General features: G+C 43.4%; 1 protein-coding gene across 1 annotated transcript in view; it reads right to left on the bottom strand.

Annotated features, from left to right (window-relative positions):
* Window positions 1-15,521, bottom strand: part of LOC139376789 (sidekick cell adhesion molecule 2b) — a 459,837-nt gene that overhangs the window by 39,507 nt on the left and 404,809 nt on the right. Inside the window, exons 18-27 of the mRNA XM_071119717.1 lie at window positions 14,697-14,812; window positions 11,206-11,401; window positions 10,565-10,663; window positions 10,157-10,348; window positions 7,116-7,237; window positions 6,808-6,917; window positions 6,407-6,557; window positions 5,948-6,185; window positions 1,783-1,898; window positions 1,339-1,528 (exon numbers count right to left, since the gene is read on the bottom strand). Coding sequence (XP_070975818.1) covers window positions 1,339-1,528; window positions 1,783-1,898; window positions 5,948-6,185; window positions 6,407-6,557; window positions 6,808-6,917; window positions 7,116-7,237; window positions 10,157-10,348; window positions 10,565-10,663; window positions 11,206-11,401; window positions 14,697-14,812 — 1,530 coding nt within the window. The remainder of the gene's footprint in view (window positions 1-1,338; window positions 1,529-1,782; window positions 1,899-5,947; window positions 6,186-6,406; window positions 6,558-6,807; window positions 6,918-7,115; window positions 7,238-10,156; window positions 10,349-10,564; window positions 10,664-11,205; window positions 11,402-14,696; window positions 14,813-15,521) is intronic.

Raw genomic sequence — 15,521 nt, 5'->3', positions numbered from 1 at the left:
GGTAGGCCTGATCACCAACGATGATGAGACAGCCTACAGGGAGAAAGTCAGATAATTGACAGTGTGGTCCAGGACAACAACATCTCCCTCAATGTGAGCAAGACAAATGACCTGATTGTTGCATACAGGTAACAGAGGGCTGAGCACAGCCCATCCACACTGACGGGGCTGTAGTGGAGCAGGTTGAGAGCTTCCAGTTCCTCGATGTCCATATCACTAAGGAATTAATTAATTCAATTTTATTTTTGTGTCAATTCGCTAGTTGGCAACCCATTCCTTATGGGATTAATTGACACATAAACAAACATGACAATAATTCACTGTGATAATTCAGTGATAATTATTCTGGTGTTCTGTGCAGTACGCACCACATAAAGAGTGAAAAAGAAATCAATACGTAAATACGTTTATCCAAGCAATAATTATATCCCTAGAGTAGTAAAAAAAAAATATACTAAAATACTATATATACAGATGAATAAATACCAAAAAATGAAACGGAAGGCATTTGAACCAAGGCATTTGAGCTAAGGAATTATTATGGTCCAACAGTCGTGAAAAGGGCACGACAACAGAAGGTGGAAAAGGTTTGGCATGGGCCCTCAGATCCTCAAAAAGTTATACAGCTGCACCATTGAGAGCATCTTGACTGGCTGCATCACCGCTTGGTATGGCAACTGCATATGGCCAAGTACATCACTGGGGCCGAGCTCCCTGCCATCCAGGACCTCTTTACCAGGCGGTGTCAGGGGAAGGCCCTAAAATTTGTCAAAGACTCCAGGCACCCAAGTCATAAACTGTTCTCTCTGCTACCACAGAGCAAGCTGTACCAATGTCTGGAACCAACAAGAACCTGAACAGATTCTCTCCTCAAGCCATAAGACTGCGAAATAGTTAGTTAAATAGTTCATCAATAGCTACCCAGACTATTGCATTGACCATTTTTGCATGAACTCTTTTGACTCATGACGTGCTGCTGGTACTGTTTATTATCTAGCCTGCTGCCTAGTCACTTCATCCCTACCTATATACTGTATACATATCTACCTCAATTACCTTGTACCCCTGCACATCGACTCAGTACTGCTACCCTGTGTATACAGCCAAGTTATCGTTACTCGTTGTGTATCTATTCCTTGTGTTATAATTTTTCTATCATTTCATTCATTCTCTCTGCATTGTTGGGCAGGGCCCGTAAGCATTTCACTGTTAGTCTACACATGTTGTTTACAAAGCATGTAACAAATAACATTTTAATGTATACATGTATTCATTATCTAAAGCTTTTATAGGTATTCTAAATTTAGACAGGCAGATATTAGGCAGCCCAGGGCTTACCGTCGTCCAGGGTCCTCTCCAGTATGAGTGGTGAGCTAGGCATGCCGTCTCCGATGCGGGTGAAGGCCAGGACCTGGATCTCATAAAGGACGTATTTCCCCAGACCAGTCAGCTGGACACTGTGGCTGGCGTTCCCCTCTATTGTCCACAACTGGAGGGACGAGTCGGAGTCCTTCTCCTTATACAACACCTGAAGGAGGGAGAGAAGAGAGGAGAGGAAAAGAGAGGGAAGAGGGGAGTAGAGAGGGAAGATGGGACGAGAGAGGGGAAGACAGAGTGGAAGAGAGACGGGATGAGAGAGTGGAATTAGGCAACAGAGAAGGAAGAGGGGAAGAGCAAAATGAAGAAATTGGATTAGAAAGGAGAGTGAGTAATGGAATAATGTTGTTGCACTGTATTGTGTCCCTCTTGGAGGCGAGGGTGATAACTGAACGTCTCACACACCTTGTAGCCCAAGATAAGTCCATTCCGGTCTTGTTCTGGTACTTCAAACCAGCGCACCAGGATACTGCTGGAGGTGGTGGCGAAGGCTGACATGTTGGTAGGGCCACAGGAGGGGACTATATAAAATAAAGAAAAAAATTATAAACTAACTTTTATAAACTAAATGCGTTCCATGATGTTCATGGGCCTTTGTGTGTGTGTGTGAGAGAGAGAGAGAGAGAGAGAGAGAGAGAGAGAGAGAGAGAGAGAGAGAGAGAGAGAGAGAGAGAGAGAGAGAGAGAGAGAGAGAGAGAGAGAGAGAGAGAGAGAGAGAGAGAGAGAGAGAGAGAGAGAGAGAGAGAGAGAGAGAGAGAGAGAGAGAGAGAGAGCGTGCGCTTGCATGTGTAGCATTGAAGACACATACTGGTGAACCACTGAGGCCTAGTGTCTAACCCAGGCGTGGCTGTAGCTCCAGAGAAAGCACAGCTCTATATCAGGCCAGCTAGGCCACGGCTCCTTCCTGGCACTCATCCCTGGACATAAAACAGTGATTCGGAAGAATTTGCGGTGAGTGAGTGGAAAAAAGGAAAAAAGCAGAGGAATTCCACATTCTAGCCCATCTGTTCCCAATTTCCTCCTCCCTAAAGTCTGGTATCCACAGTGACTGCACCAGCACAGTGAGAGAACATCCTAACCCTTTGCCTATTCTACAAGAACATCCAGAGACAGCAAGACAAAGTGTAACGAAAGAACAACTCATGCCTCACTTTAGTTTGTTTTTGAGACAGAGAGAGAGAGAGAGAGACTGTGTGAAGGAGCAGAATGCAGGCAGACCGGTTGGTGTCCATTTCATATAGCTCCATGAGGCAGGAAGAAAAAAATTACCCTGGCCCCCATACCATACACGTGGGTAGATAAAAGAGGTAATATGCAGGAAGTCTGGGCCATACCCACACATGTGTGATTACAGCCTGATAGTCTAATAGTGTGGGTGGACGAGGCTGTAGCCATAGGAACATACAGTAGCAGTAGGTCATGCCTTTTATGTCCTAAAATTAATGAAGTCTGTAGATCAAAGAGTGCCAAAATTAAAGACTGAACATCAGTGCTGTGTGTGAGACCACACCAAATGTTATTAACCAGATAAAACAGGATATACCTAAATCAAAGAAAATGTAACTACACCGCAAATTCCCCTATGTTAAATGAACACTGAACGTGCGTACCTGTATAGACACTAAACAGTGTTGAATTAACACACTGCTTAGTGTAAAACGTTATTTGCATATTTCCCAAAATGCCTTGCCTTTCAAGTTAATTGTAGTGTAAACACCCATTACTGAATGTGTTAGTGCCAATAACATGCTTGTCACATTTATCCATGTTCAGTCCTACGCACTTCACCAAGTGAGATCCTATGTTATTAAAATGTCATTATTTAACACAAAACAATATATATTTCATAAGGCATTATTTTGAGGGCTTAAGCAAAAGAAAAAACTGGTTTGCAGGGATTGGGTCACTTATTTTTGGGATTGGTTCACAAGGTTGGTTTGTTGATGCTGGGTTATTGAGATATGACCCAGTGGGTCAGATCAGAAGACTGGAGGCTGGGCTTAGTAGGGGCGTGGCTTGAAATAATGTAGTTTTGGCCATCCCCTGAGAGTAAATGTCATTCTGGTTCATCTGATCTGTTGAATTGTTTTTTACATTATAGTCAAACACTAACACTTTTATTTTTATTTTTTTGCTTTAATGAAGGTTACAGAAGCATACAGAAAGCATTTAGAACTGTGACTTACTCCACATTTTTTAGGTAACAGCCTTATTCTGAAATTGATAACTTTGTTTCCCTTATCAATCTATACACAATCCCCCATAATGACAAAGCAAAAACAGGTTTTTAGAAATTCGTAAATGTATTTAAAAAATAATAATAGTATTAGGTTTACATAAGTATTCAGACCCTTTACTCAGTACTTTGTTTAAGCACCTTCAGCAGCAATTACAGCCTTGAGTCTTCTTTAGGTATGACGGCTTTAATCAAGGATATCTCTGAACTTTGCTCCATTCATCTTTGCCTCGATCCTAACTGGTCTCCCAGTCCCTGAAAAACATATCCACAGCATGATGCTGCCACCACCATGCTGCACCGTAAGGATGGTGCCATGTTTCCTCCAAACCTGACACTTGGCATTCAGGCCAAAGAGTTCAATCTGAGAGTCTTTAAATGACTTTTGGCAAACTCCAAGCGGGTTGTCATGTGTCTTTTATTGAGGAGTGGCTTCCATCTGGCCACTCTACCATAAAGACATGATTGGCGGAGTGCTGCAGCGATGGTTGTCCTTTTGGAAGGTCCTCCCATCTTCACAGAGGAACTCTAGAGCTCTGTCAGAGTGACCATCGATTGCTCAGTTTGGCCGGGCGACCAGCTCTAGGAAGATTCTTTGTGGTTCCAAACTTCTTCCATTTAAGAATGATGGAGGCCACTGTATTCTTGGGGACCTTCAATGCTGCAGAAATGTGTTGGTACCCTTCCCCAGATATGTGCCTCAACACAATCCTGTCTCGGAGCGCTATGGACAATTCCTTCAACTTCATGGCTTGGTGTTTGCTCTGACATGCACTGTCAACTGTGGGACCTCTATATAGACAGACAGGTGTGTGCCTTTCCAAATCATGTCCAATCAATTGAATTCACCACAGGTGGACTTCAATCAAGTTGTAGAAACATCTCAAGGATGATCAATGGAAACAGGATGCACCTGAGCTCAATTTTGAGTCTCATAGCAAAGGGCCTGAATACTTATGTAAATAAGGTATTTCTAAAACGTCTAGAAACTGTTTTCACTTTGTCATTATGGGCTATTGTGTGTAGAGTGTTGAGGATTTTTTTTAAATCCATTTTAGAATAAGGCTGTAACATAACAAAATGTGTCAAATGTCAAGGGGTCTGAATACTTTCCGAAAGGCACTGTATGAGTTTATTCAAAGCCTGTGCAAATCCCCATGTAATATCCCTATGTGATATCCCAATGGGATAGCAACCCCTTTGTAGCAATAAGTAAATAATAATGTTCATATTTTTTAAGATTAGAATATCTAATGTGCAAAAATATAAGGACAATTTTACATCATAGTGTACAAACTCAACATGATCAACTGGAATGACACTTACTCTCACAGGTGGCCAAAAATAACTATTTACAAATAACTATCCTCCCGAAGATAACCTATGGATTAAACCCAGAATGAAAGTGATCAAAAATGACTTTGACGGTTAAATTAACCCATGTTTGGGTACTCCGAACAAGCCAACCTGGTGGGTTATTCACACAACCTGTCACATTATGATGTCTTACAAAGTGAAGTTCAATTTGAAATCCAGCCAGAGCGGGGATTTCTAACCTTCTGAGTTTCTGAATTCATGGTTGGGAAAACTAAAATATGAAACTAGCTAACGGATCTAAACTGGAACAACAATTTCAGTAACGGGTACAATGAATCCAAGTAACATATTGGATTAGTTTAGAAAATGTATGGCATTTATATTTGAGAAGCATTAATTAATCAATCAATGTACATGCAAAAAACATAGATATTGAAAGAAAATATTCTTAAAATCGACCTGCATTAGAGGATACTGGGAAATATGATAACGATGGGCATGGTTTTGGTTCAACTCCGGTTATTAACACCAACATTGGGGTTATTTTACACCAATGAGTGTTTATTCAACACTTACAGAGTTAAATATTATGTTTAGAGTGTAGGCCTGCAAAATAAGGCCTTATGAAGTACATACTGAGTTAAATAATAACGTTTTATTCACTCAGGATCTCACTTGGTGATGTGTACATGACTGAAAATGGATTAATGCAACAACCTGTCCCTAACAAATACAGTCATGGGTGGCAACTCTATAATTCACTCGAAAGGCAAAGCACTCTGGGAAATAAAGCTTTACACCAAGCAGTGTGTTAATTTAACACTTTCCAGTGTCTACACAGGTCCACACTTTCAGTGTTAATTTAACACTGGATCATTTTCTGTGTAATTGCATACAGTATGTGTCTCAAATTGCATTCCTATCCCTATGAGCCCTGGTCAAAAGTATTGCACTATACTGTATAGAGAATAGGGTGCCATTTGAGGCGCAGACATAGAGTATGATGTGTAATCTCACCAGACTCCCTGGTCCTCCCTCTGACTGGCTGGCTCCAGGGCCCGGCCCCGATACCGTTGAGAGCCTGAACCCTGACCTCATACTCTGTCCACTCCTCCAGGTCCTCGATAGTGAACTCCCTCTCCAGCCGGTCAGCTATCACATGGGTCAGTGCCTTACCCTGGGAGCCTGTACGGGAGTACTGGAGCCGGTAACCCAACAGATCTGGGTTCCCATTGTACTCCCACTCTGGTAGGGGCTGGGAGGGGGGTGAGAGAGAAAGAGGGAGAGGGAGGAGGAGAGAAAGAAGGAGAAAGGGGGGGTGGAGAGGGAGAGAGCAAGAGGGAGAAAGAGGGAAAATGAAAGAAAGAAACGAGAGATAAAAACTACAACACACGAAGACACACAGCCAGTCATCATCGCTTGATGAAAAACTCAGAGCATCACATCATAATGTCAGTCTGTTGAGACGTCACGTACCACCCATCGAAGCCACAGACTGGTCTCGCTGGCCGTGCGCAGGGTGACGTTTGCAGGGGACATGTCTGGAGGGGCCTGCAAGGTCTGGATCTTTCTGGAGGGCTGACTTGGAGGACTGGTCCCCACAATGTTTACCTGACGCATACGGAACCTAGCAGGAGAGAAGAAACAAGAGCAAAGTTATCACAGGAGTATTCCATAGGTTTCCATTAGAGTTTTTTGTGGCCAGGTCACATGGCCAGGAAAAACACAGGGTTCTACGAATAGAATAGAATAGAATAGAGTTAAGGCTGTGCTCAATTGGGTGTAGGTGGGCCTCACACTTGTAGAATGGGTAGGGGTCAAGGTATAGGAGTTAAGTATAGTACCTGTCAAAGGTGTAGGGGTACATAGCAGCCTACCTGTAGAAAGTGTATGGGTTGAGTCCTGGCACCTCCATGGAGCGGGCATCAGGCTCGTTGGGCAGCTGGTGAACAATCACCCAGTCTTCATTGTCTCCTATCACACTGACCTAAACAACAACAACACACAACACAACATGATATACGCTGCATCCCACATGGCACCCTATAGAGTAAGTAGTGCAGTATATAGGTAATAGGGTGCCACTTGGGAGTCATAGTCGATGTGGGTCACAGATCAGGTGGGAGCGGTCAGACACTTTATGCCCAGGATAAGCTCATCTCTCTGGGGAAGAAGGCCTTCTTACCTGGGCCTCTACCTGCCAGCGAGAGATGGAGGTCTTTCCATCATAGCCAGGTTTGAACTGGAGGGTGATGGATCGAGGGCCGATGTTGGAGATGGCCATGTTGGTGGGAGGACCCGGCAGCTCTACACAGTGAGAGAGAGAGAGAAAGGGAGAGGGAGGGAGGGAGCAAGAGAGAAAGCGAAAGAGAGAGTTTTAACTTTATTTTCCATTTGAAAGGAGGGAATAATACAGGCAGAAAGAGAAGGAACAGAAAGGGTATCAAGAGTGAGACAGGGCCTTTAACACAGTAAACAGTTGTAAGTAATGAGTGGGGCAGAAATCATAATACAGTGGTCTCTATGCCTAATGTAATGCTTTTTAAATTTGACTTAGGTTTTCTACATTGTGTATCTCTATCTTTTAAATCCTTACTGGTTTAGGAAGTAATGTTTTCAGAACTATGCATCTACTATATCCAGAAAGGAAAGATTAACTTAGTTCTCCAATAAGTATTTCTGAATGAAAAGTATCAATAGGATTATTCAGGCTTGGATCTCAGTTCTCAAGTCTGCGCTCTGGAGTCGTCTAAAAGTTGTCTACAGGGAAATATATTACTGAGTGACAGTGCAACCTTGTGCTCTAAAATGGATATTGCACCAGAGATGAGCCAATGCTTTTGAGTTATCTCGCTCTCATGAGAGTTTCGCTTCACTCAACTCAAAGTTCTCAAGAAGAATAAACTCAACTTTTCAGGTGGGCAGGACTAGATGGGGATCTAGGCTTGCATAGTCCTATAAATAGTATGCCAAATTCATGACATTAATAATAAACATTTACATTCGGATACCGTATTTGTATTTGTTTTGTGATATCCAATTACGATCTTATCTCATCACTGCAACTGCCAACGGGCTCGGGAGAGGCAAAGATCAAGTCACGCCTCCTCCGAAACATGACCCGTCAAACCGCGCTCCTTAACACCCGCCCGCACCGTTGTGTCGGAGGAAACACTGTTCAACTGACGACCGAAGTCAGCCTGCAGGCGCCCGGCGCACCACAAGGAGTCGCTAGAGCGCGATGAGCCAAGTAAAGTCCCCCCGGCCAAACCCTCCCCTAACCCAGATGACGCCGGGCCAATTGTGCACATCCCTTTGTGACTCCTGGTCATGGCTGGTTGTGACACAGTCGGGGATCGAACCCGGGTCTGTAGTGCCACACAGGAGGCCTTGGATACTGTCTTTATAAGTACGTTATGAATAATTAAAAAATACAACATCCAAATGTAAATGTTTATTATTAGCTGAATATGACATTGATTCTGAACATAAGCAAGTGTATGTAAGTGTGTTACTCTTGAAGGGGCACGTGCACCTTTAGTGCTCTAAGTCCTGACATTTTGCCCTCCTATTAAGAAGAGTTCCCTTATGATTGTCGAAGTTTAAAAAAAACTTTTTTCTCACAATCAAACCAGAGTCTTGAAAAAAGTCCCCTCCCCTGCCCTTCTGCCAGTCCGTTGCTGCACTTGTTCTCTGCATAGTTCTTATGTGAAATGTGAAGCGTGACTAATTGCCAGGCAACCACTATGCTGATTTAGTTCAGTCACCTTCATTTCATCCCTTTGCTTTAATGCCATACCAATACACCAATACATAAACTCTGCTGCAAGTAAAACAACAGACCTCACCATTGCACAAGGCTGCTTGCCAAATCACACCCTATTCCCTATATAGTGCACTAACTTTGGCCAGATACCTATGGGACCTGGTCAAAAGCAGTGCACTAATAGAGTGCCATTTGGGATGCAAGACTGAGACACAAGCACACCCCAGGGCACTGTATAGTGAAAGGCGCCAACTCTTCAAGGTGATGGAGTGGGTCTATTGGCTCATAATGAAATGGACTATAGACTATATGACTAGAATAGTAAAATCAGCACCTTTAAATCATTAGCATGCCTGGTTATTCAGACAATAGCACAGAGAGAGATCTCTAGGGTGGAGGGGTACAGCTATATTCATAGTAATCACCATTCTGGGAACGATAACCACAGCTCCATACCTTACTAACTGTGGCCCTCGATAGAATGGCTCTTTTTATTTGACAGCTCTGAAAGACATACTGTATAGTGTCTGGGGGATCCGCCGGTGCAATAATAATTGACTGGAAGTATTTTCTTTTTTATAATACACTGTAGCATGTTTTAATAGGAAATCGTAAACTGGAATTATCCTAAATGGTCTCGATGGGCTCTTACTTTTGGCTGGGTTTCTGGGTGAAGTGTATTAAAATCTCATTCTGAACTGTCGGTTTTGAAGTGGAGAAGTAAGTCCCCTGGTCTGGTGTAGTCTCCTACTTTATGGCTCTCTGTCTGTCACAGTTCTGCCTGCCTGACTGACTGACTGACTGACTGGGGTATGGTTACATAGTGTCTGGAGCAAGACAGACACCCACACAGTTACTGTCACTCAGGATTCTGTAGAAATGGTGAGAGGTTAGGGACGTTTGGGGATTGTAAGTGGCGGGTGACAGGGCAGCCCGCTGGAAGCTGGGTTCTGGCTAGGTTTCTGGGGGTAGCAGACAATGTTTTAGGTAAGGCCTGGACATGGACTGAGGAGGGTCAGTGATGCTGAGGCTAGTAATCAGGATACCAACTAGCACTCTGGCTGAGCTCAGTCAGGGCTGCATCTGATATGGCACCCTGAATGTAGTGCACTATAAAGTGAATAAGGGGCCTATTCTGAATCACCAGGGACTGAGCCATCAATAATACTGACCTCGAGGCACTCCAGAAGAGATGGGGGAAGAGGACAGTTTCCCCTGGCTGGTGCTAGGGATAACAGGGTAGGGTTAGGGACTGGTTGGGAACTGACCTGGAGGTACTCCAGAAGAGATGGGGGAGGAGGACAGTTTCCCCTGGCTGGTGCTAGGGATAACAGGGTAGGGTTAGGGACTGGTTGGGAACTGACTTGGAGGTACTCCAGAAGAGATGGGGGAGGAGGACAGTTTCCCCTGGCTGGTGCTAGGGATAACAGGGTAGGGTTAGGGACTGGTTGGGAACTGACCTGGAGGTACTCCAGAAGAGATGGTGGAGGAGGACAGTTGTCCCTGACCCTTGGAGGTCATGCCGGCCACCTCGATGGTGTAGGTGGTGAGGGCGGTCAGCCCTGTGACGCGGTACTCCAGGGTCACGTTGGGGAGGTAGTGGGTCACCCGTGTGTTGGTGCGGTTAAACTCCTCCCACGAGATACGGTAGCCTGGAACAGAGAATCAATCAAATTCATCAATAAATACAATATTATTTGTGTAGAGTTTCTTTTTTACCAATACGAACTGAGTCTAATAGAAGAGAAACAGAGGATATTGATGAACAGAGGGAGGTGTATAGGTGGCCAGATCCATTGTGAATAAAGACAACTCTTAACATGAAGTGGGTCATCTTCTTCAGCTCTAATGTCTTTGGTGTGGCGTACCTGTGAGGACTCCATTCTTCTCTCCAGGTTCTCTCCAGCTCACTTTGAGAGAGGTGTCTAGGATATCTGTGAAGCTCAGGTGACCCACAGCCCCAGGAGCTAGAGAGGAGGGCACGGTGGTTATTATGATGAGAATGATAACATTCACAATTATATAGATGTCTTGTACTATATTGAATAGCAAACTGCATTTATTAAGTGTAATATGAAGAAATCATGAAAATGTGGCTTTTACACGTTGAACAGTCATTACAGCTACTAAAATAGGCAACATTTTACTTGGACAATAGCGTAATTACAAGTAGAGGCCCAGTACAGTATGGCCAACCAATTATCTCTTGAGAAAATGTGTCCCAATTATGTGTGGATGTGTGCAGAAACCCAAATGTAGCATCCGCATTCATTAGATCTGTAGAACTAGGCTGTTAGGCTGTGCTGAATAATAGATTTGACCCAGTGGGCATGTTTCAGTATGATTGGCCATGTCCATTCAACAGTGTGTGTGTGTGTGTGTGTTGTGTGTTGTGTGTTGTATGTTGTGTGTTGTGTGTTGTGTGTGTGTGTGTGTGTGTGTGTGTGTGTGTGTGTGTGTGTGTGTGTGTATGTGTCTGTGTGTGTGTGTGCGTGCATTTGGAACTCACTGTCTTCATGTGTCCTAAGGCCTTTAGCAGGGCTGCGGGGGCCATCCCCTGGTGTAGTGAAACAAAGCACAGAGGTGTAGTACTCTCTGAACTTCTTCAGCCCTATCACGTAGCCCACATGCACGCTATCCTGGAAGTTAGGTCTCACTGTAACCATGGTGACCTCCTCTTCCTGACCTGGCTCCCATGCCAACAGCTAGCAGAATGGGAAATGGGAACAGAGAAGGAAGAACGTGAGATCAAACTGGAAATAAGAAGTAAATGGTAGAACATAAACAGTAGAACATCTTATAGGACTGACTGGTTTTACCTTTAGCCCTCAATTTGATATTGTGAATGGGAACCAAAGTGCATCGGATACCATATTAACTCTTTCATTGCCCACAATTTACACCCCAAATTTGACCTAAATAGCACTGTTACTCTCCAAGTCTAATCATGTTCACATTTTGTTTAAACCAACTCTCCCCCCTTCCATGTGCTGTTGACCTACTCGGGGGTGTCATGTGGCATCATAACTATTATATGAATGGTTAGTGTCACTCTAAACATATTCTTGTCATTGAGTAAGCACTGGAAGCACAGTGTCTCCTGACCCCTCCTGTCTCAGCCTCCAGTATTTATGCTGCAGTAGTTTATGTGTCGGGGGGCTAGGGTCAGTTTGTTATATCTGGAGTACTTCTCCTGTCCTATCCGGTGTCCTGTGTGAATTTAAGTATGCTCTCTCTAATTCTCTTTTTCTCTCTTTCTTTCTCTCTCTCGGAGGACCTGAGCCCTAGGACCATGCCTCAGGACTACCTGACATGATGACTCCTTGCTGTCCCCAGTCTACCTTGCCGTGCTGCTGCTCCAGTTTCAACTGTTCTGCCTGCGGCTATGAAATCCTGACCTGTTCACCGGACGTGCAACCTGTCCCAGACCTATTATTTGACAATGCTGGTCATTTATGAACATTTGAACTTCTTGGCCATGTTCTGTTGTAATCTCCACCCAGCACAGCCAGAAGAGGACTGGACAACCCTCATAGCCTGGTTCCTCTCTAGGTTTCTTCCTACGTTTTGGCCTTTCTAGGGAGTTTTTCCTAGCCAACGTGCTTCAACACCTGCATTGCTTGCTGTTTGGGGTTTTAGGCTGGGTTTTTGTACAGCACTTTGAGATTTCAGCTGATGTACAAAGGGCTATATAAATACATTTGATTTGATTTGATTTGGAAGGCAGGGCTGGAATGAGTCCACAGAGAGAGAGAAAGAGATTGAAAGAGAAATGTAAATTGCGGTGTATAGCAGGTCTAATGTAGAGGGATTGCACACACATAACAGAATGAGAGTTAATGTACCGAGTGGTCAATTAGGTGATTAGACAAATACTACCCTTGGCAAATATATTGGGTCTATTTCAATCTTGGTTCCCAGGCTGTAAGTAGAGTTTGACTCTGAGAAAGAGTGTGCGGTGGGGTGGGTGTGTGAGCCAAATGTGGAATAAATGGATGCCCATTCTGCACACTCACTCATACAAAACACACACCTCATACAAAACACACACACAAGCTATCGCGCACACACCTCATACAAAACACACACACAAGCTATCGCACACACACCTCATACAAAACACACACCTCCTTCAAAACACACTCACTCATACAAAACACACACACACAAGCTATCGCACACATGCCTCATACAAAACACACACCTCATTCAAAACACACTCACTCATACAAAACACACACACACAAGCTATCGCACACACACCTCATACTAAACACACACCTCATTCAAAACACACTCACTCATACAAAACACAAAACACACACACAAGCTATCGCCTCATACTGACGAACAAGCACATACAGTACATTGGTTGTTCCACAAAATGAGTGCCTTTTGGACATGAAAACTTTAAAATATATCTTCTGTCAGCATTCAAGTGCATGGAGGAAATGTTTAGCCTACGGGAAACCACTTTTGCCATCTCAGGCGTTAAAACCCTGTGAACTAAGAGCATTTTATCTGCACTTTCACTACACTGTCTGTCAACCCTGTAACTATTATTTAAAAGCATTTATTTTGATAAATCCAACTTTCCTCATTGTTTAAGTATCCCTTCTACAAATAAACTCACATATAATATCAAACTGTTGGGCCGCTAACAGGGTTGACGATAACAGAGTTTTAGGTGAAGATCAGCCATTATTCCTCATATGGTGAAGAGCATGGGAACACATGGTGTTCATGAAATGAGGAATTAGACATATGTTGCACACATCATATTCAAATTTTCCTAACATAAATTAAGCAAACAGACCACCTCAGTCATAGATGATGAAACAATTATAAATACACCAAAAAGAGAGAGATTTCCTTCCTTTTCCACCATGCTGTTCAGACGACCCAAACCATGTACATACCAGGTACATTATTTTAAAGGGGTAAATTGTTGCCATTACAGGATTTACTTTAAAATGAGGGACAGACACAAATGAATCACTAATCACGTGGAATATAAATAATAGTCTTCAGAAATGACTGGCAAAGCAGCAAAATAACTAGGCCTTTACAATGATGCTGAAATTGGGAAAATGTTTCTACAAAGTGGATTGAAATCTTCCTAGAACTGATACAGGGTTGATGAAGGAACATGTAACAAATGCTGAAATGTCACATTTTAGCCAGCCTTTATTCATATAAAAAAATCGGATTTATTAAATTCTCTGTGTGGTCTATGGTGCACTTCATTCAAAATAACATGCTTTAAAATTCAATATTGGTGCACAATTTCTACTTAAAATATCAAAGGGACACAAAAGGGGGCTCCCGAGTGGCGCAGCAGTCTAAGGCACTGCATCTCAGGGGTAGGCCGTCATTGTAAATAAGAATTTGACAAGAGAAATAAACAGTAAACATCACCCTCCCTCCATCCCTCCCAGTAACCTCTCTCTTGGGACAGGCCCTGCAGTCAGGGAGAGTAGTGGCGCCTGAGATGTCCTGTTAGTGAACTCTCCAGAGAGAAACACAATGCATGTGTCATCATTATCTCAAAGACTTTCTATAGAATTAAGTTCTAGTACAGCTGACTCTAAACAGTCATTCTCCATACAGCTCATTCTGATCCTATCAAGTACATCTGTAAATAAAAAAAACAGCTTTCGTAACAGTATGGGCTGGAGAGATTGAACAAACGACTTCCAGATCTACTAAGCCACAAGATAGATAGCTGGTAAAATGCTCAGAAAATGAAAGTCAAAGAAACCAATTAGAAATTGGAAGCCATCTTTCACAATGGTTAGGAGTGGCATATCTCTTTCCCCTTGTGACACAGTATGAGACATGTACCAGCACCTAATGACAGGCTGTCTCTAACCTCGCAGCCATAGTTCTATCACCCATTAAATGGTACTGCCCTTAGTGCCATGGTGACTTGTGTCTATCACCCATTAGATGGTACTGCCCTTAGTGACAGGGTGACTTGTGTCTTATGATGTCCCTCACCTTGTATCCCTGGTTGATCCCGTTGATGAACTGAGGGTTAGGGGCGGCCCAGGTGATACGGATGGTTGTGGAGTTGACAGCCTCTGCCTGAACGTTACTGGGGGCTATAGTCGGCACTGAGGAAGATAAGTGAGAAAAAAGGAGAGGAGAGAATCAGAGAGAGAGAGAGAGAGAGAGAGAGAGAGAGAGAGAGAGAGAGAGAGGTAGAGCGAGAAAGAGAGCGAGAGAGAGAGAGAGAAAGAGAGAGAGAGAGAGAGAGAGAAAGAGAGTGGTGAGAGGAATGGATAGAGAGAACATGAGATTAAACTAAACACCTTATAGATTGGACAGCCTTGGCTGGAAGAATTTACAGTATGTGTCTATATCCCAGGTATTGCTATTGATTCTGCAGGACAGGGCAGGGATCGCCATATTCACTTCTTCACACCTTCCTTTCCCATGTAATGTACCATCCAGAGCTTACAGAGGATGCAATAGGAAGACATACCAGTATTCAGAAAGTAGTCAATGTATTCAGCAACATGCGCGTTAACTCCAAGTACTGACTGTGTTGTCTTCTCCATGAACGGTATCAAGAAAATATCCCTGTTGAACATCCTTCTTATATCCTCAAAACGGGCATGGGTATTTACTTGACAAGTTCATTTATGTGTCAAGTCATTAAATAGGTATACAAAGTTAACAACTCCACAGGTAAAATCCTTGCCATTATATTTATTTCCACATTGTCTAAGTATTTATCTGACTGACAAGCATAAGGACCAATGAGCAGAGACTATTCCAGCTCACATCTGACTGACAAGCATAAGGGCCAATGAGCAGTGA

This window comes from Oncorhynchus clarkii, chromosome 20, assembly GCF_045791955.1.
Source record: "Oncorhynchus clarkii lewisi isolate Uvic-CL-2024 chromosome 20, UVic_Ocla_1.0, whole genome shotgun sequence".
Taxonomy (NCBI): Eukaryota; Metazoa; Chordata; class Actinopteri; order Salmoniformes; family Salmonidae; genus Oncorhynchus; species Oncorhynchus clarkii.
This window is presented reverse-complemented; position numbering and strand designations above follow the sequence as displayed.